Source organism: Trichoderma virens (assembly GCF_000170995.1).
Source record: "Trichoderma virens Gv29-8 chromosome Unknown TRIVIscaffold_91, whole genome shotgun sequence".
NCBI lineage: Eukaryota > Fungi > Ascomycota > Sordariomycetes > Hypocreales > Hypocreaceae > Trichoderma > Trichoderma virens.
The window spans coordinates 982,810-1,003,920 of record NW_014013658.1 but is presented as its reverse complement, the minus strand read 5'-3'; the positions used below and the strand labels follow the sequence as shown (position 1 = coordinate 1,003,920).

The 21,111-nt window shown below is 46.2% G+C and overlaps 3 protein-coding genes across 3 annotated transcripts; 2 read left to right on the top strand and 1 right to left on the bottom strand.

The window, feature by feature from the left end:
* Nucleotides 1-514: 514 nt before the first annotated feature.
* On the bottom strand, nt 515-2,697 carry TRIVIDRAFT_80163 (uncharacterized protein; the record flags this gene model as incomplete). Its single annotated transcript, XM_014094802.1, has 2 exons — nt 515-2,030; nt 2,087-2,697. 2 exons carry the CDS (start codon nt 2,646-2,648, stop codon nt 664-666), a joined length of 1,929 nt encoding a protein of 642 aa, XP_013950277.1.
* A 1,454-nt stretch (nt 2,698-4,151) lies between these two features.
* On the top strand, nt 4,152-5,399 carry TVC15 (glycoside hydrolase family 18 protein; the record flags this gene model as incomplete). The annotated part of the gene is made up of 4 exons (XM_014094801.1): nt 4,152-4,217; nt 4,353-4,655; nt 4,816-5,042; nt 5,147-5,399. 4 exons carry the CDS (start codon nt 4,152-4,154, stop codon nt 5,397-5,399), a joined length of 849 nt encoding a protein of 282 aa, XP_013950276.1.
* Nucleotides 5,400-13,122: 7,723 nt separating this feature from the next.
* Nucleotides 13,123-14,823, top strand: TRIVIDRAFT_228006 (uncharacterized protein; the record flags this gene model as incomplete). Its single annotated transcript, XM_014094800.1, has 4 exons — nt 13,123-13,422; nt 13,487-13,557; nt 14,558-14,663; nt 14,785-14,823. The coding sequence occupies 4 exons, from the start codon at nt 13,123-13,125 to the stop codon at nt 14,821-14,823; spliced, it is 516 nt and encodes a 171-aa protein (XP_013950275.1).
* Nucleotides 14,824-21,111: the final 6,288 nt, after the last annotated feature.

The following is a 21,111-nucleotide window of genomic DNA, read 5'->3' as shown; positions in this document are numbered from 1 at the left end:
ATAACCTCACATGAGGAGTTTCCTCCGAATGCACGAACGGCGCTCGTCTATATCCGTCGCTCGGACGAACCAACATGCATTTCAGCAAGCAACCAACGTTGGCTTGGCAGTTCTTATTCCGGCTGCGTTGTTTTCACATACTCCATATCTTCCAGGGGCAGGGTCAGAAGAGATGTTAGAACCAACAACATAGGTTGCCGCTAGGTTGAAAGAGGAAGCTGCTGAAGAGCGGGATGATCCGGCACATCCAGCGACGGAGGACTAATTTCGGACTTTCTACTCCGTAGATCGTTTAAAATGTTCATTTTGATGGTTAATAAAGAATTGGATGAAACGTTTGATTGGTATGATGGAACTAGCTCGGATAGTAGTCGGGTTGTAGATTTTTTTTTTCTCGCGAAAGCGAAACTACCTATGTAGGTTTGGCGTTCATTTCATAGTGACCTACCTATGCTGACGACTCTACTATGCAACGGCATTTAAGGTTATGAAGAAGCTAAATTTTTTTTTTTTTGCAAAAATTAAGCATAGTCGTTTAAAACTCAATTACATACATACAATGCTTGAATAATACAATAATTGCTTAATGGAGACAATTAACACACAAAGTGAATCTGTAATCCAAAAACCAACAATTATTGTCTACCTATGTACATACACACTTTACATAGTATAAATCACAACGTTGTCAAGAGTTGCCTTTGTCTCATACACCCGTACACCATTCCACCCATGGGTGTATGTATCATCCTGCAGCGATATCTTTGGCGTATTCATGTCGTCCACATAGACGGTCAAAGTGCTACCCTTGGCTTTCACCATGATGTGATGAGCTGTGCCAACCGTGACTGATGCAGCATTGACGTTGCTGAGCTCGTTCCAGTCGTTGTCTGCCCGGCCCAGAACTACAAAACCGTCTCCGATGCCGGCGTAGTAGCCATTGTAACCATCTGTTCCGTCATATGGATTAGAAACCCGGAAGATGAGGCCGGCATTTCCATCAGCGTCCGTGATAGTCAGATCAGCCTCGTAAACAAAGTCGCTAAATATCGTATTGCTGATGAGTGCTTTGCCACCTGACGAAGACTGGGCAACTAGGGCAGTGTTCTGCACCGCAAAGCTGCCTCCATAGGTCACCCACTTATCCATATTACCGGAGAAATATTCTGCGAAACTGAGAGGCAGAATCTGCACGTTATCAAATGTCGCCCCCGTGTCGAAGACGCGCACACCGTCCATACCAAAGAGCCAAGTGGTATCTTGCGTGGAGATCTTGGGCTTGGTCATATCGTCCACGAAGACATCAATAGAGCTTCCCAGGGCCCTAACTTTGACGTGATGGACCTGGTTAGCATTGATAGTCATGTCGACAAGACTGAGTTGGGTCCAGCTATTCAGTGAGCGTCCAAGAACAACATTATTTTCTGTGCTGATGCCAGCATAGTAGCCGCGGTAAGCATCCGCACCTATACCAGGGGATGAGGCTCGGAAGACGAGGCCAGCATTGCCGGTGTTAGTCGGCAGGGTAATGTCTGCTTCAAAGGTAAAGTCGCTGAAAGAACTGTACAACAGGGCCTTGCCGCCCTCAGAGCTATCAGTAACAAGTGCCCCCGATTTCACCCTGTATGAGCCGTCGTATGTGGCCCAGTGCGTCATGCCGGCAGAGAAGTCATCATAATAAGCTTCTGAGATGGGAAGCGCTGCAGGAGTCGAAGTTGCTGCGCCGGACGAGGTGGTGGTAGACGACGGCGGGGGAGGAGGAGGAGGCGGAGGAGGAGGCGGCACGTAAGCACCCCCAGGCGTAATGCAGGACCAAGATGCTTGAGGAATTTGAATGGTCTTAGGGTTGGCTGCTTTGCTATAGCCCCAGACTGTGGCAACGAGGTAGGTTCTATTGTCGGCAATTTCATCGGCAAGGGCATCGCCAGGGTCGTGATAGCCAGTTCCAATGCGCCAGCTGTGCTGCTGCTGCTGCTTGCTTGTCTGGAGAGGACCTAGCACAGGATCGGCTATGGTGGTGCTATTGAAACCTATGGAGCTATCAGAAACGGCACTAATTTTGCAGTCTTTTCTTAGCCATACGTACCTATAACCTCTTGACGAGAAAATCCGAATGAACTGAAGCAGCTGTGAGGAATGGGGTTACCGCTCAACTGAGCGCACATGGAATTAGGGTCCGCCGTTCCCCAGTTCTGAATCAAGGCGTTATGGAGGTCATCCACACAGATCTGAGGGAGTGAGCCACATTTGCCTTTCCCAGCAGCCGTTTTGGTCGCGGCATCAGTCGAGATAAAGATGTGGCGGCAGATATACCATGAAGGGTCCATGGGCAAAGCCTTTCCATTGGACATCATGTTATCGGGAATACCAAAAGTCAACGAGGACAGGACCGAAGTTGAGTTTTCCGCAACGGTTTCGCTCACAGTAACCTCAGGAGCTACTGTCAGATACACATTGTGACCATTGACGTACTGCACCCCTGGAAAAGGCTGAGTCCAGTCATATCCAATGAAAGGTGCTGTGGTATTCTCCACGGGCTTAGAAAATGCAGCTGATACACTTGGCCAGGAGACATTGACAATGTTGCTCGAGTCCATGAAGAACTCGGTATTGTCCAAGAAGACAGGGCTGCTGACTTGGGTACTCATCTTTGCTGATTGGCTAAAGCAAAGCCAACGAACTCAGATTTTCGACTGGCGATTGGGAATGAAGAGATCGAAAGAAGTTGAGAGGACAATGGCAAAGGGGCGATGTGATAGTTATAGATTCTCTTCTCATATATAAGGCCAGAATTACATGTGAAAAGTGAGAAATATGGCGCACATTGCAGTTAGACCAAAGGGTTTGTCCCTGGATTTGAAATTGCATTTCTGTATCCAACAGCAGGTAATACAGTAAGTGGGCGTATCTGCATCCTGCAGGTCCACAATGTGACTCTCCACAAAGAACCAACATACATCGCATCTCCACTGAAGAAATTTTATGGCTAAAAGAAACCATGAGTTAACCTTGTAAGCCGGGATTAAAAAACTGAAAACCCCTGCATCAAGCGGCAGAGTAGCATGCAGGGTGGGGACATGTAACCAACGTCCTCGCCTGAGATTTCTCCATCATGAGATGCAGTTGAGCAATATCAATCGCAATGCTTACCAACAACAAGCCAACATGAAAAAGTTCCAGGAGTCTAGACTCTGGAGGGAGTTCAATAAAAGAGGCCGAGGAGTTGGCATGGATCAAATCGGTGCCGATAAGCCGAGAGCCAAGAGCACATCGCCGCAGCAGCAGTAACGGCCAAGGTACGTTGACGGCATTATCGTCTTCTGTCTCTCGCGACTCTTACCTCACCGCTTCCTAATTGTAATTGTCAAGTCCGTTATTAATGTAGCTCTCATTGCCTCCTAGGCCGCCTTGGTCCAACTCATTTCGCTGCGTGGCGCCATCACAAACACCTGGAACGGCTAATAATCAGATGACTGTCGCGGTCTTTGCAATGAATCAGGACCAGATCCGTCCAATTGTACACACATCCATCATTTAAAGGAGCTTAAGACTTGTTATTTGCATATCATTCTTAATGTCAACGTTCAAACTTCAGTTGACGATCCCTAAACAGTCTTCACTATTCAAGTATGCGTGTCTACTGGACAAAAGACTAACAACATAGAGTATCTCCCACTGCTCTAAACTGATGGTAGCCGAGGAGATGGAAACCTCATAATTTCCACTAGCCGTGGTGGTGTGGCAAGACCATCAAGACTCCTGTGAAGCCACAGCTTGGTGGAAGCGTGTCTCCCCCCGGCTCTGGCACGAAACCGAACACAGCATATATCGTACTAGCCACTTATCGTCTCATAATCTTTTACAAAAGGGTGCATAATGCGGTACTTACAGTATGTTTTCCAACTCTGCGCCTCCCGTTGTTGGTCTCTACTCGGGCGCATAAATTGCTCAGAGCTCTGTCTCGACGATATTATCTGATGTACGACTTATATGGCCAATGGAGTAAGTTTAATGTGACTCCTTTCATACTATCAATCTTTTTTTACTAAACGCCCATAGATGTGGACAATAAATGGGTTGCTCCCAGTTGTGAGGGCGGCAACTGCCTTCGATCACAGGTCAACAATACTGAGATATAAAATGCCCTCGCCATGCTTACCAAGGCTGTCGCTCATTCCAGATTGTTGTTGTTGAGACCAGTAACGGTAGAAGCTTCTGTATGTCAGATCCGTGACTGTGGCAGTCTCTTCTGCACGTTTCTTGGAGGAAATTCGGATTCACAAGCTTACAAAGCACGCTGCACGGATACAGCGAGATACATTGCCAGAGCCGAGATCAATGAGATTATCTAGGACCACAGATATTATTCCATTGTTAAAAACTACATTGATGGTGATTCCGCCACCAATGCTCTCATGCATGGTAGCCCCGGTGCCGTCCACTGTGTCGCTTACATGGATGGAGGCCTCAAGGCGGATCGCATTAACTGGATTAAGACGCCCAAGTTCAGCGGCTCTTTAGGCTGGGGCATTGATCTAGATATTTTTAACAACGAAGATACTAGCGAAAATGGTGACAGTGGTGGCGATGAAGACGATGACGGCTTTGGGATGGCAATAGCGCTGCTTATGTCTGTCTCGAGAGCGACAGACCCGGTACTCTCGATGGCATCGCCAACGAAGTCGACACTTTCAACGAGCAATGCCTAGCTTCTTCATGCTTGAAATGCTCTACTTAATGCTCAATGATAGCTTATCCCTATTCTCAGTCAACTCACATAACTATAACGACAAATTTAAATACTACGAGGAATAGATCAAAGAGCTCATTGATCCCAAGCCAGACAGCTACATGCGGTTCTGTAATAGTGCCGGCAACCAATTCTTTAATTACAAGTGCAAAACTCGTAGTAGCAACGGCTCGGACTCTTTCACAAGCGTGCTGCATTACTGGAACCTGGAGGAGTCGTTTAGTACGGAGTATGAGCTGGTAGACGGTGATAGCTACTACGATGATGTTGCCGCCACGCTGGGCATTGTTAAGTCTTGGATTGCATGGGGAGACCGAGGCAAGGACTACGACTGCGCTGCAAACACCGAAGACTAACCTATAAGACCGGAGGAAGCGGCAATACTCCGCTATGCAGACGCATCTACAGGCGCTGGCTCAACATACCCATCGAGGCCTCTAATGATAAAATTGTGGTAGCCAACCCCAAAGAAATGATTGGGAACCAGCAGCCGTTCTTCGCCACAGGTGTCACGTTTGGCCTTGACATCTACCAGGACGCCACGGTGCGCGGTCAAGAGTTTGGCGGCATCGCCGTCTACTCCATGACCGTGTTGCAGCTGACAGAATCTATCGACGGCATGAAGGAGATTGGGGACATTGATAAGTAGGCCAAGGAGGAGAAAAAACGCGAGCTATCCAAGACGGAAGGACTGCAGGAGGCATCCAAGGCGGGATCGCTCATGAAGACGGCCGACTTGGCCAAGTTCCCGCAGCGGTTCCAAGACCAGGATGCGCTGATCCCGAAGATTGCGCAGAAGTCAGTATGTAATAGATGTGTAGTGGATGAGGGGAATGCGCCGACAATTGCGGAATGAAACGGTGATGCAGTTGCTATCTACTGGCTCATTAGCAACCACAATGCTTTTGTCTACATGTACCTATACCTTGTAATCGAGGTGCGGACTTTGCGTGTACTTTAATACTCTCAGAGCCCAACACCTCGAGATGTGTCCACAGATTGATGACATCGTGGCGATCCGTCTGCGGTGAGTACATAATTAAGCAAAGCTGCGGAGCTGCTTTGCGAAGGTGACAGCCTGAGAGAAGTGTAGCTTCCTGCTTTGCTTCGTTAAGGGGACAAAATGCCAACGCTAAAAAAGGTCAAAATCGAACTCGACTGGCAATTCGCTCTTCTTACCCGGTGTCACCACCTTGTGATGTAGTTAAACCTCTTTTTTTTGGTGTTTTTCTGCACCTGTATTACGTATTACGATGTCGATTTCGTAGCGTTAATATACCCTATAAAAAATGCCTATTGCTCCTCGACGTTATTTAACTACAATAATCGTAAATTGCTTTACAACGCTCTAGCAAAATTTGTGTAATTAATACATAAAAAAATAATATCTTTTTAGCTTTAAAATGATATAGATCTTATTATATATAAAAGCCCGCCGCAGGCCAAGCCCGTTGCAGGCGCTCCCGGAGGATGAATACAAAATTCCCGTTGGATACATGTAGTAGGTAGGTATTTATGACAGATAGCGATAACTTGAATCTTGATCGAACGGGATGACCTTGATCGAACGGGATGACCTTGATCGAATGGGATGATCTTGATCAAGCTAGGTAGGCCCGATCAATCTAGCTTACCTCGAACGATCCGGAAGACCTTGATCAAACAAGCTGACCGCAATCTATCTAGGTGGTCTCGTTCTATCAAGTAGCTTTAAACGAACGGGATGACCCCGAACGATCCAGTTGACCTCAAACGATCCGGTTGACCTTGATCTAATTAGCCGATCGCGATCGGCGCAGTTGCTTTGCTTGCCTTATGGACGCCTTTAGCGGGCACCACACTTGTATTATGTATACGGATGCCTGTCCGCGTAACGCGTCCAGCATTCACAGGCTGTTCACATCCCAAAGGGCTGAGCAGTATCAGCGTCAACGCGTGCGTTGTTTTGCTTACATGCAGCATTGGGACGGTACGGTATAACATAACGGTGACTTGAAGGCACCTGACGGTACGCGGGCTAGTCAATGCCTCATTCCCGTCTGGTTTCATTGCCTGTCCTAGTGTACCGGCGTAGACGGCATGAGCCAACGTTTCCCGTACCCTACCGTTATCGCGGAAGCCATCCCTCCCTGTTCCTATCCGTCCAGGGGCTAATCAGGGGCTAAAGGACCGCGCCTTAATCGGACCCAGCGCTGGCTGATGCCGCGTGCAGCCTGCAGCATGGCTTGCAGTATGGTTTGCAAGTAAACCAGCATTCAGGCATAACAGTACGATTCGGAAACGATGCACATCAGGCAAATGTCATGCACCATGTACGTCCGCCCAAGAACAGCAAAAAAGCCCCTCCAGAAACGGGAAACCCCCCATTACTTAGCATTGATAGGAAATACACGAAATCGCAGCTAAAAATGTGTAAACCCCTCCAGGTATTCTGGAAATGTAGTTTATCAATGGCTTGTCTGTTATTACCACCAAGATCTGCACTAGAGGCCGTTCAACCCAAGCTCACGCCCTAGGCTTCGTCACGACCTCCACGCCCGCCTACTCCTCGGGGCATCGTTTCTACCCCGAGGGCGAGGTATGGGTGAGACGCTTGAGCGCCATCCATTTTCAGGGCTAGCACATTCGGCAGGTGAGTTGTTACACAGTCCTTAGCGGATTTCGATTTCCATGGCCACCGTCCTGCTGTCAAGATGTACTAACGCCTTTTGTGGTGTCTGATGGGCATCTACTCTGGCACCTTAAATGTTCGGATGGCCATTAGGCATCTACAGTTAGGGCATGTTAAGGAAAGTCCGAAATTTAAATTATGAGTTGTAAGGATGGACATATTGAGGACTTGGACTTATTCATATGATAGCCTGGTGATGGAATCTGAATCCCGTCGAAGCGTCCCCATTTTCATCATAGATTGGTGTGGCATATTAGCTGCTACTGTATCACCTTTGTGCACGTCACCCATCATTTTGACTCGACCAGCTCATGAACGGGGGGTTCCCGACTGGTATTAGCGTCTTTCACCAGTGAATTCCTTGTCAGTTGATTTACAGGGATTCTCAAATCCCATCAGCAATATCCAATCACCACTCACAGCCTCTCAAACCGACTGATAGCCCGTTTACGGGTGGAATCCATGTCAGTTACTTTACAGGGATTCTCGTAGCATTTCCAATCGGCCACTCAGCCTCTCAAACCGACTGCTAGCGTCGCTCACCTGTGAATACCTTGTCGGTATCTTTACAGGGATTCTCGAAATCCATGTCGGTTGCTTTACAGGAATTCTCAAAATCCATGTCAGTGGTTTTACAGGGATTCTCAAAATCCATGTCAGTGGTTTTACAGGGATTCTCAAAATCCATGTCAGTGGTTTTACAGGGATTCTCCAAGCGTTTCTGACAGATCACCTCCAGCCGACCTCAAGCTGAAGTGCTAGGTTGTCCTCAGACAAACAACACCACTCGATTATACCGTCGGTGTACACCACTTATTAATTGACAAGAGCGAGCTAAACCCTATTGCTTGAGCCTTGGGATAATCGTGCATTTAAAACCCAAACTCTCTTCTCGTTAGAATTCCAACGAGATGTTCGAGTCCGTAGACATAAGAAAAACACTTAACATAGTAAGTATATATAGGAAAAGGACTCCTAATCTAAGTCTAACAGCCTATTTGCAAATTACAGTATTAGTAATTACTTACACTCTGTTATTCCTTTCTCTGCTCTGTCCAAGGCGGCCCCATTAATCCCATGCACTCCGGCATCCAACCAACTGCATTGTCCCTCTTGACGTCACGTCATATGCTGCACTCCCTGTAACTTGCAAAGTAGTATTCTGAATTCATCTTGATAGCTTCAACACGAATCAACTCCATTATGTAACTTGAACCACATTATGGTAAATGCTTATATTGATATGTCTAGCCAGTCCAATCGGAGGTAAACCTAGACTGAGGAATGAGCACAGGCACCGGACGATACACAGCTGAGAGCACGGAGCTCACACCTTCGTCCCCCAACGCTGTTCGTATTGTTACATATGTATTTTCTACAAGCGGCCTCCATTTTTGTGATGGACCGGCCTATTTTGGCACCCAATTTGTGAGGCACAGAGACTCCTGGTACATGAACAGAGAGCCTCTGACACCTACCGAGGCATAGATTACATGTAATACATAGGTACAGTCGTGGGTCGCGCTAATGCCGCTGCCTTTCTTCCCCCTCCCCCCCTTTCCCTCCCCCTCTCTCTTGGTTTTCAGCTCATCCAGCGCGCCCATGTTCAACATAACTCGACAAGGTAACTATGACCACTCATAAAGGGGTCCGACATCTTATATACATTACTAGGTATTACCTAGTAAGTACATGTACTTTAACAAATCCTTGGAACGGCGCCTTTCCCTGGTACAACGCTTGGGTACATAGGAATTATTGGCTCTCCCAGCTCAATCACTGGGCCCAAAAACGGCTGTATTGCCACTCTGCCGAGAGCAAGGGCGCGAGAAAAACACATACATGGTGGCGTTCTCAATAACCCACACCACAAATCTAAAAGTCATCATTAGTTCCCTATCCCTGAAGCTCAACGCCGCCAAGCTGGAGCTCATTCTAGCCATCAACTATCGGGCCACGCTGCACCAATCTATTTTATGCTCAGGAAGTTGGTTATTGGAGAAACGAGACAATTAGAATCATGTAAGTAATATTTATCAATTATTATACGTGCATGTCTACATGTATTTTTGTATATCTCTAATGCATTCTTTATCAGTGTATACATGCGCCCATACGAGGAACTCAGTTCCCCAGCTCCTAGCTGCAATGAGGAGGGTCATTGCTTGAAGAAAACTTGGCGGCAAAGTTTCGGAGCTCTTGTTGCGCACGATTCTCCCCTTCAGATGTGCTCTGTATTGGTCCATATTCCCGGCGGGTGGTTTTCATCAGCAAGGTAGCGGTTGATGCTGTACGAGCGGTCATAGTCGTTTGCTGGCGAGGTGTCGCTCGTGGTGGCTAAAACTTCATTACTACCGGCAATCATGTGGTTAGCCACTGAAAATAGTGAAAAGCGTAGTCACGCCTCAAAGACGTTGGTTGCAGAATATTCTGATGGGCAAGACTGTAATGAAACCCTTAGATACCATCTTGTGTCTGAGATCACTTCTGCATATGGGCAGAGTGCATAAGAGGAAGCAAAACTCTTATTCAAAAATGAATGGAGATAGATAGAAAAAAGAAAGCACCTACACATTACTGCCATTGACAGCGGTGCCAGTGGATAAGTTACAGGTAGGCATGTCGACAAGCGAGTGCTTCAAAGGCGGGATCGATGGCGAAGAAAGTCTGGATATGGAGATGCTATAGACTATGATAACGTATTCAGCAGAAGAAATCTTGATGGAGGTAGTTATTTTTATAAACCAAAATATTAGGTGGGAAGGGCATGTTTATATATATGTGTATATATGTGTATATATCTTCTCTTTGCTCCGGACCCTGGATCATGACCTGCGCTTGAGACTTCTAATAAGGTACCTTTTTTTTGCGCCCTCTAATGTTGGGGGCTTAGGGACTTGGAGAGAGGGCTGCCACACTCTGTCCACGGCCCATGGAGTGTGCTGAGATGGTGGGCCGCCGTCGATCGGCTTGGAGGGTGGCCTAGCCACGGACCTGGCGACTTGATCCCCGAGGGAGGGGATCCCAGCAACTTCATCCCTGAAAGTGAGGCCAAACTTCCGTTGGCCATGGGTGCCTCTTTCGTCGCCTGGAACGGGCCGCGGCCCAAGATCCACCGTTTCCCTTAGCGGTTCTCTCCGTTTTGTACGGTCCAAGTTCTTGTACCAGTGCAGGGGATCCGATAACATCAATCAATGGATGAGTACAGTAGTAATGGCTAAGATCAGGTAGGTGCTAGAAGTATGAGGATAGCCTATCCTAGGGCCCAGGCACGGCCGCTAGCATGGAGGCCATCACCAGCTGCCGCTGTGCTCACGCCCCTTCTTTTCATCGCCAGCATTTGATCCCAATTTCTACCCTTGCCGGGCTGGCACGCTTCTCCCTCAACTCTTTTTTTCTCCTCTTCATCTGCTCACGGCTTCCGAGGACCAGCATTGCCCTCCTCTTTTCTTCTCCCGCAGGCGAAAATCTTGGTTTCTGCTCTTTGTTCACCACGCTCATTCTCACCACCACGTCCCGCCACGAACAGCAACCGCCGTCCCCGTGTGCAGCCGACACCTCGATAGCTACCCCCACAAAGATATACTTTCCGCCACTCTAATACCCGACACTCCTTATTCAAATCCGTCCGTCTCACGACTTGTATAGAAGAGCACCGCTCTTAAGTGGCTAGTCCGCCATCAAGAGCGGGAGACAAGGCATGTGTTCCATGATGGCGAAGCAGGGCCAGTGTATTGCTGCTTGTTGTAGTCGGCATAGATACCTGTATGTTGCTCCGTTGCTCATTGCCTTTGCCTTTTCGCAGCGTGTTATGACTTGTTGGAGAGAGTAGTCCTCTGGCCATTTGTTTTAGCGTGGCCTCGCGGGCACTGCTGAAACGGCCAAGACCCAATCCTGGTTGTGGCCAAACAGCGCACGGCTACCGTTTAGCCGTGCTCTCGGTTTTCTCTTCTCACATCCAGTTCCCCAGCCCTGCTCCCTGTTTCTCTGCCCAAGCTGAGGAGCGTGATAAGATCAGCTTGATATTTCTCCTTTGGTCTCCCGTTACCCCTCCCCCTTTTTAAAAGCTCCTCTAACTTGTCATCTGAGGAGCACATGTGACCCTATCCTTTGTTGGACAGCCGCTGGCTGACTTCGAGTATGCAAGTATCAATGATATCAAGATACATTGTGGCCAGCGAGTCAGTATCAGCACCAGGAGCTCTCAAATGATTGATTGATTGCGTGGGCTATTCATGAAAAAATGTAACAAAACTCTGGGTAAATTATTAAGTCAAAGATTTGAAGAACACTGAAGCTTTTCATCTCCATCAAGACTGCTTTAGACGGTTATCAAGGGCTGTGTGTAGCGACAAATTGGTGGTGGTGGATCTCATTCTGAAGATTATTGCCTTCATCTTCATGGCTCTTCTAATCGTCGGCGAAGCGTGCAGCCCTGGCCCACGCCCCCATTTCCTATATGACGCCAGGATTCCTGCTGTTGCCATTGTCGACATTATCAAAGGTCTGATTTCTAGGCTTTTTGTTATCCTTGAGCTTATCTTCAGCGGTTCAAGACCGAGAGAGTTGGTAAATACCTCTAACCATCCAATATATCCACAACCAAGTAGTTTAGTCAATTCACACTACTAATATGTATTTACTATACAAATTTAGTAGATCTCTCGCCCATATTTCTTCAATATAATTGTAATCTAAATCAGGTAGATATGAGGCAGATAATAAAGGCGGACCAGGGTATATATAGATGATGAATGAAATCATATGTAGTATACGCAGATGCTAATGTATTATGACAGTAACTGCATCTTAATTAATGCTCGTGGTGCTAGATAGGAATGAGAACCGAGCTACGGTAAGGTAAAGTTAAAAAGGAGATGGAAGCATAGTGAACCATCTAGTATTTTTAAGAATGTGCCCAGATACTTTGCTTGGTATGAACTCTAAGAGTTGATTAATAACTTGAGAGGCTACGGGCTGGTTGAGACACCCCGAATCGACAGGAATAGTAACGTCGTGGCATATCATCGCAGTAAATCACCCTTCATGGGTCTTGGTAACTGCAAGATATGATCATCCGAGTAGTATCTTTCAGATAATCAAACAGTTTGCCAAATGCAGCTAGCTTTCTGACACTATAAGCAGAGTGGGAATACGGATCTGGGAGCAATCAATTTGAAACCAATCCATTAATTACATATAGTAGCAGCAGATCGCTGATGCAATAGAATACCTCGGCAGTGGCTACCTGCCTGTTTGTGAACCTCAAAAACTTTGGAACTGTGGTAGATCTTGAAGCATATTTGTCTCTTGTTACAAGTACCAACCTATGTATATATCTCAGCGAATAGGTATTGCTCCCTTGCTCTATTGAACCCCGGCGACCACTACGGAATTTACGCCCCGTCCCTGCTATCTCATCCTCTTACGAATCCATTACAAATAAGATCGTGAATAAAGATCCGGAATAAAAGTCGGGAATAAAGCATCACAACCTAACTCGAATAATAGATACGAATAACTATGCCATGGGCAAGAGTAGAGGTGCAAGACCTTTTCTAGACCAGCAGCGGTATAAATATTGCCCATTTCCCAAGTCTTGATTTGGTCTTTTCAGTCACCCACAATTGCGGCTTTGCTAAAGAACATAAAACTTAGACCATATTAGATATAATTATTTAGCGTAGAGGGCTAGATAGAAATGGCTCTGAAACCCTATGGAGTCGCAGCATCTACATGCACGAAGGGTGTGCTTACTACGCTCGTTGAGAAAAATGTCCCTTATGAACTAATTAACATCGGCGTCTCCTCAGGAGAGCAGAAGCAGCTTCCACATGTTGCAAAACAGCCGTTTGGGAAAGTCCCTGTCCTAGAAGATAACGGTTTCATTGCTTATGAAAGCCGAGCCATCTCGAAACATATCGCAAAGAAATATGCCGGACAAGGAACAAAGCTGATACCTGCCGTTAATGACGTAGAGGAATATGGATCGTTTGAACAGGTAGGGCAATGTCAGATTTGGAGATGAGTTAGGAAAGAATGCTAATCCGTTTCGTCTTAAATAGGCCTATTCTATTGAAACAAGCTACTTCAGCCCGCCAACAGAAGGGATTGCTGTTGAGAAAGTAGTCAATACGTAAGACTGGCTAATAATCACGAGATTTAGAATAATGCTGATAAAAAAAAATTTCCACGGAAGGTCAACGGATGAAGAGCCTACTAAAAAATACGAGATTGAACTCGAGGTGCGCTCTCCGTCTACGACGGCATTCTGGCAAAGCAAAAATATCTAACCGGTAATGAAGTCTCACTGGTTGACTGGTTTCATCTTCCCTACGGTGCAATTGCAAAGGATGCCGGATTTAAAAAAAAACATTTGAGAAATTCCCCAATGTTGATAAATGGTTCACAGCCCTTGAAAACTGAGCCAGGGGGGTAAAGGTGAACTCAGTACCCCTTTAGTTTAAGTTCGTCCTAGGGCAATACCGATGGATGTGATTTTATCAAAAGGTTGAAGTGTATTATTTTAGTTAGATTCATCTGCTACCTTTTAGCTTCGAGTCGTTCAAATTTAGTGGAGTTGTTTCAAGGTGCCTGAACTCACAAAAAATCCTATCACGACACTGAGGGTCGCAGGCAATTTATTGCCTTGATTCCGTCGTGCGGCATTAGTATCTGGTGGATTTTTATGGAGTATATCCACCCACGGAAAGCACAAATATGAGTGAGTGCAATAATCACGGAAGTAACACAGTTTTTAGACTGAGATACTTGCCCATGTAAAGGTGGGAGGTGGTATGATCTGTATGCAGTCTAAAGAGATTATCAATAGCACAATGCCTATGATGATTTAGTAGTCTTTTTGGATGATAGGCTGTACAACCCATATCTAGATGAGACATGTAAGTTATGAGTAAAGTCCAGAGTCTGACATTGGGTGTGTGTGTATGAACGTGCCCATAGGTACCTGAATGCCATTGGCCTGCAATTTCTAACACCGAAGATATAAATGAAGAGGGTAATAGTGAAGACGACAATGATGGCGATGATTTTAAAGATGGCGGTAGCAGCTAGTGTACTTATATCGGGAGCAGCATCTTAAGGACATCGGTGAGGTTTAATGGGCATTCTCCTAGGCGAGCTGGTGAGACTGCTGTTACTATTGCAGACGTCAAGAATGATTCGACATCTGCGCTTTTGCCGGACTCAGTCTCGTTCTCGACGGCGCGGGCGGTGGCAGAGGTAAGCTCAATGTTGTCTAGGATGGAGAGCCTACAGCAAGCTTCAAGGCGCGATCGCTAATGAAGGCGGCTAAGTGTGTCAAGCTCTCACAGCGGTTCGCGGCTGACATGCTTTGATTCAGAAGACTGTGCGGAAGTGGGTCGATCAGCTAGGTTATTGATATATCAGTTACTGCTTGCTCAAGCGTATACATCACCTATAGATGTAATTATATTGGATATTGTTTGCAATCGATGAAACCACCAAACAAGGGCTCTCCCAATGTTACATGTTGAGGCGGTGAGAGATGCAACCGACCACTACCTATACCTATTTTTTTTTGGACATATTGCTTAGCTACATAATTGCACATATACGACCTGAGAGATTCAAATGCACCATCAATCCAACATGACCCCTCTTGCGGCCATAACTTCCCCTCATAGGTCGCCTTTTTTCGTTCACCATTGGATTCGCTACGGCCTCTGAGCACACCACCTTGTGAAGGAATGAATGCAAGGCAGCATTAGACCGGCCGCCGCCGAAGAGGCAACGCTGCTCCACACGCCGCAGTACGAAGCGGTATTTTGATATGAATAGTTGTGCCTCGGTTTTGGCACCAATACGTAATTGATGGCTTCGTCTACTGATAGCTCAGGCCCAGAGCTTCGTAATCTCTCGTTTCTTGGTTTCAACGGTACCCTTGCTTGACTTGTGAGTTGCTATCCAATGCAACTTGATAATCTGATTGTGCCAGGTCAGTATACGTATTTGATCTATGCTGACAACAAAAGTTCTACAGCATCGCTATCGCGCGATACTGTTTTTGCTCCACTGCTATTCAGGTCACCGAACGCGTAAGAAAGGCAGTGAGGGTCGCGAGGAGGTTTGTTGCCTTATATCATCGGCCATGCCGCATAGGATTAGATGGCCCCTCACAAGTGGCGCCGCAACGCAAGGGAGAGCGCGGCCCTGTAGCACCCATAGTGATTGGGAAATACTAGCAGATGGCAAGAAAACAAGAAACCAAGATTACCCAGAGTTTCTGTAGGTACAGCCTAACATGGAAGGTAGCTACTCGTGTAGAACCAATAGCATGCGACAAAGAGGAAGTCGAAAGTAGGTATACTCTATACTCCATCAAGAGCCAGGAGTTGGGAACTCAACTGAGCTTGGAAGCTTCTCCGTTCCTTTGATTCGCTAGCCTAAAATAAGTGCGGGGATTGGCCCTTTGGACCCTGTGCGATATTGCGTAGAAAGCGCCAGGTAATAGCCAAGCCGGGTATAATGGGATAGAAGAGAATTTTTTTTCTCTCCTTTTGCGAAATTCATCTATTCGTATTCATCGGTATGTGGTTACTAGCACCTCTTCGCATGGAGATATTGCCTGGTTGTAATCTTGCGGTCTCCATCTCCAAATGTCCCCAACTTTGATCTCACGATATATGGTAATGCTGTCTCCTCTAGTTTGTATTGATATGTGGTAGCAGATTCCTCCAGCGCGGTTACAGTCACAACAACTGGTGATAGTAGTAGCTCCATGGTCGTTTTACATTGGTTCACCACACTTGACGGAGATCGCGCGTTGGTCCGTCCAATACTTTTGAGGCGTTTCGGTCTCATGGACTATTCTATTTCAGTTCCAAGTTCAAGACTAACCTTTGCGTTGGGTCCAATCCCGAGAATGAAGCCTTGTCGACTGCAGGGCTGCCATGCCGACACTGCCCCAACATATGCCTCTCAAGCTCTTATCCCGGGACAAGGGCATGGAATTACGAGGTGAGGATGCAGTCATCGGCACCTTGACTCCACACACACACTATGCATTCCGTTAATCAATACTTGTCTGGTTCTTATCCCGCAGCTGAGTGAGGGGATCTGCCAGGGCGGAACACTGTTCTAGAACCAAGCTTAGGTGGACTGCATGCAAGGCACCCTCTCCGGCACTCTCCTGCGGCTCTGCTCGTCCTTATGCCTGAAACTTGTGGATACGCCAATGCAGTGAGCCGACAACCGTCCATACTTTAACCAGGTCAAGTGGCATCACACAAAACACTCCCTAGCTACAGGTACCGTCTAGGTCTAGGGTTTCGTCTCAATGGCTGGCATTGCTGCAAAAAAGGCCAGGTTCCTTCAGGTGAGGACGGTCTGAAATACGCAATCCCAGTCTCTTCAGTGGCGCCTCCTTTTGCCTCTTGCTGGCATGATAGTTGTGTTGCTATCAACGTCATTCAGTCTCAATCGCGTCCCACCCGTCCCATCCTCTTAAATATCACCTGCCGCCCCAAGGAAAACGCAGACTTGCTCCTGTCTCTACGGAATAAGTCATGCTTGGGACAAAATCATTGCCTGTGTGTTTTTCGCCGACATACAAATACTTCTTATACGTGCTTCTCTCCCAATTTCAATCCTATAACTTCTATTATACCTATAGTCACAGCCTTAATCATCCGGCATATTTCTATCATCTTCAATTACCCATTTTTCGGGCTCTTGTTTATCAATATGCCCCATTCATCCAGTTGCGTCGCCTATAACGGCAGTAATGTGTAAGTGTTGTTATTGATATTGCTTCTTTTATCTTTACTCTTTCGCTTTTCTCTACATGGCTAGGTAGAATGCAAATTCGCGTCGTAGTGTCTGATACCTGTGCGCAAACAACTCTCAGGCCAAGATAACATTTCTTACCACCCTTTACTGCTTACATCATAAGACACAAACTATTTGATAAAATTGGGTGCAGACTATATGCACTTTTCTATTGCATTTTGGTTGCTAACCAAAGTGTCTCGTTTGTAGCAACAATGAATCTACAACTGCCACCAGTAACACCCGGTCGGCCGATAAATACAACCGCTCGTACAGCCTAAACCGCTATCTTGCCGACCAAAACCACCCACCAGGGCAGTCGGCACAGAGCCCGTCCGAGCGGAAGCAACGTATGCAAGAACAGCTGCACAGCTTCCAGACGAAAATTTCCCCGAGTGGCGAAGCTTCTAATGACAACTAAGAGGTGGGGGACGGGGTTGCAGCATGTGAACATGTATACATTGGGAATGGGTTGGAGGAGTATTTGGTCTGTATGTATATTTAATATTAATATTCGCTCAGTTTGTTTAGATATAATCGAACTTGGTATTTCTTCTTGTTGCTAAATCACTTGGCCGAAAGGTGTAGCGGGGAGCTTGTGAATGTTTCCAGATCTCCGAAAGCCAAGAAGGAAACCCTAGATTACCTTGTTTCTTCGACCCACCTTTGTTACAAGCACGGGCCGCAGATCGGCTGCCTAGTCCCTTGACATTTGCCACATGCATTGCAATATGATAATCGGCTTGACAGTTTTGTAAGAGTTGAGGGGTTGTTAAATTACAAGGCCTAATGCCTTCAGCGAATGCCAGGTCTTTCCATGAGCGTACAAGGGTGCTGCCTCGGACAGTTTTTCGGATCAGGTACCGCACAGACTGCTCCAGACAGCCCGAGCCTCATGCCTTCTGCAGCCCTTTAGCACTCCTTGTTTGTACCTGTCTCAAGTTGGTCAGTTGCCAAAATAGTGTTTCCTCTCCGTACTTGCATATAAGCTTGAGACCCCTAGCGCCATGGTTCTCATGCTTTTTCACATCGTTCCATTCTGGTATGGGTCCGTCCCAGTCTGGTGCTTGCTGAGCCGGCATGAGCCGGCCTCGCAATCCCTGGTTATCCAATGCCAATGGACCTGTTAGAAAATAATGGAGCCGTTTCGCCTGACACCGAATTCCACCCTCGACCATTATGATTCGGCCTGCCCACCCACATGCTTTCTCCAACGCAACATGTATGGATGCTTCTTGGTCTGCCGGTGGCCACCGCAGTATATTAACGGAGGTTGCCCCTACTTTTGCCTCTGCCGCACTCAACACCCGGTCGCTCCGGATCAACCTCAATTGATTGGTCTACTTCAAGAGATGCTTGTTCGGCCGCACAAATATAACCACTTGCATATCCACTTTCGTCCAGGTCCTACGTCTATATCTCCTATAACGGACCCTTACATTCTTCGACTACCAGCCTTTGAAGGAGCACTTGCTCGTCATTACGCTCGATGTATTCACTTAAATCGCTTACGCATGATTAATACTATCCTAGGAGCTATTCTCTCTTCTTTCGTTCAAACTACTACATTCTAAACATAGCAACCCGACGTAATACGGTCTCGCCCACCCATTCCGCTAATGGTACGACCCAATCTTGCTAATAAGACCCACCTATTATGTGAAGAGCTTTGATTCAAATTTCAGAGATTCTTACCACAGCTTCAAGATTCTGAGGAACTGGCCGGTCTACTCTCATTATCTCAAATATTCATATCAGTTTACCAGGATCAAATTAAACCACTGTGTTAGATTTCGCGCCTTAACGGAGGTTTCAATTGAAGATTAGACCCAACCAGCTTTGCAAAGTGGCAGACAAGTCAACTAGTGTCAATATTTGCGCGGTAAAGCTACCAGATCTCTTCCCAATTGGTGTGCTTACATGAGTTTGACTGCGTGATGAGGCTGGCGCGTGGCTGGATGGCGAAATTGAACTTTAATAGCATCAAATTCGGTAGTATGGTGAGAACCAACAACAAGAGGTCTTGTAGAAACGCTGGAAAAGGTAGCAACCTAAGATGAAGCATTGCCGGGCAACTGATAGCACTGCAGCAAGAATGAAAGACAGTTTTAGGCAGATCTTTCAACAAAGGACCTATGTATTTACCTTGCATGACGTCAAGTTTTGTCTAGATATGTCTGCATAGCCGGCGACAATGGGTGTATGCTTGTGTTTGGGCCATAACTGGGCAGCGGAAATGAAGGAAGCATTCGCTGATTATGAGGTCTCAAACGAAGATACACGGACACTACTTTACTTCACTTGAAGCAAGGGTTCCATTGTCTGTTTCCAGAATTAACAAAACCATTAGGAGCAACACAACAGCCTCGGCTACTAGTAATGACCCCTGGCTGCTTTTCCAACCTGGAATATGATATCTATAACCCATCTTATCACTACAGCTATTCTTATGTTGATCAAATTTATGAGTATTCTCAGGCACAGAGTCCTGAAGAAGCGAAGCGATATACATGAACTCTCAGAGTTACACAACTCTGACTTCCAATTGGCCGCAAACCGCGAATCTCATCAAACCTAGACACTTATGAGGAATTAAACCGCTACCTGTTAGCACATACGTATATATAATGTATCGTCACATCGTATACATCTGTATTATAGATGCCAAATTTAAAATCAACATGAGAAGTCTGATAGTGTTGCAACAGCTGGATCATCTGTGTTGTATAGCTACTATATGTGCTCGATTAGATATCTAGATAAATATAATTGCCTCCTAATAACACTTCCAGCAATTAAGACGTTTCATTGAATTTTTATACTATAAATACCTTCTAAGTATACATATCACCTACAAGAGCTGCAGACACAAAGTGAGGTGCCGAAAATGAACAAGGACGCGCAGAACGGCAACACAGATCTCCATCACGCGAAAAGAGACAGAGTATACATGTATCTATAGCCTGTTATTGAACCAGCCGTTACAGCATTGAACTTCTCATCTTGATCTTAAAATTAACTTCTATATACATGTATATACTCTCCACCCATATGTTCCAACTCAAGTACCCGAATTTGTTTTCTTTGCGGCCTTCGTGGTGATGGTATTGTAGCAAATTTCCTAATTTAGAGTCTCTATCTAATGGTTTCCCTCACAAGTAACCTGATATTTTACCAGATAAGTGGCACAATTCCAGCGTCAATGGTAGCAGGCTGCCAGCTGTCTTCCCTAATGTCTTGGGTGAACATGGATCTGATCTCTGTAAGATACAGCGGAAAGAGATTTATCACATTAAACTTTTCTCTAAGCTTCCACGTCTCCTTATGGGTATCCAGTTGCACTATCGAAAAGTGAGACGAACCAGTACAAGCGTAGTGTTTCGCTGTGTATGTTATGGAAACCACCGCCTTGCAGGGGTTAACGAAAAGTCACACGCTATCTAATACGTACACGTGCCACATCAGAGCGTAACTACATGATGGATTCCAAATGGGATTGCGTTGAAACGTCAGGCTACCCACCAGCGCCACGCTGTACGTACAAGAAGTACGGGAAAACGAGACCTCCTGACTACGAGACAAATAGCGCATTCAGAGGATTGTGCAGAAGTCATTTTATAAGAATTGATACATGTTTTCATCAGAAGTAGAGCGAATAATAAGACATGTGTGGTTACTCGTTTACAATTCTGATGATATGCCATATAATCAATGGACTTTAAAGAGGAATTCGACTATTAGGTAGGTAGGTAGGTAACATCCCACCTCGTAGCATCCATTTTCTCATTCATTACCACGTCAGCAGCACATCTTATGGCCATAGCTCTATAGAGAAAGTCAATTGCTGCCTTTCGCCTCCTTTTAACATGGACACGTCATT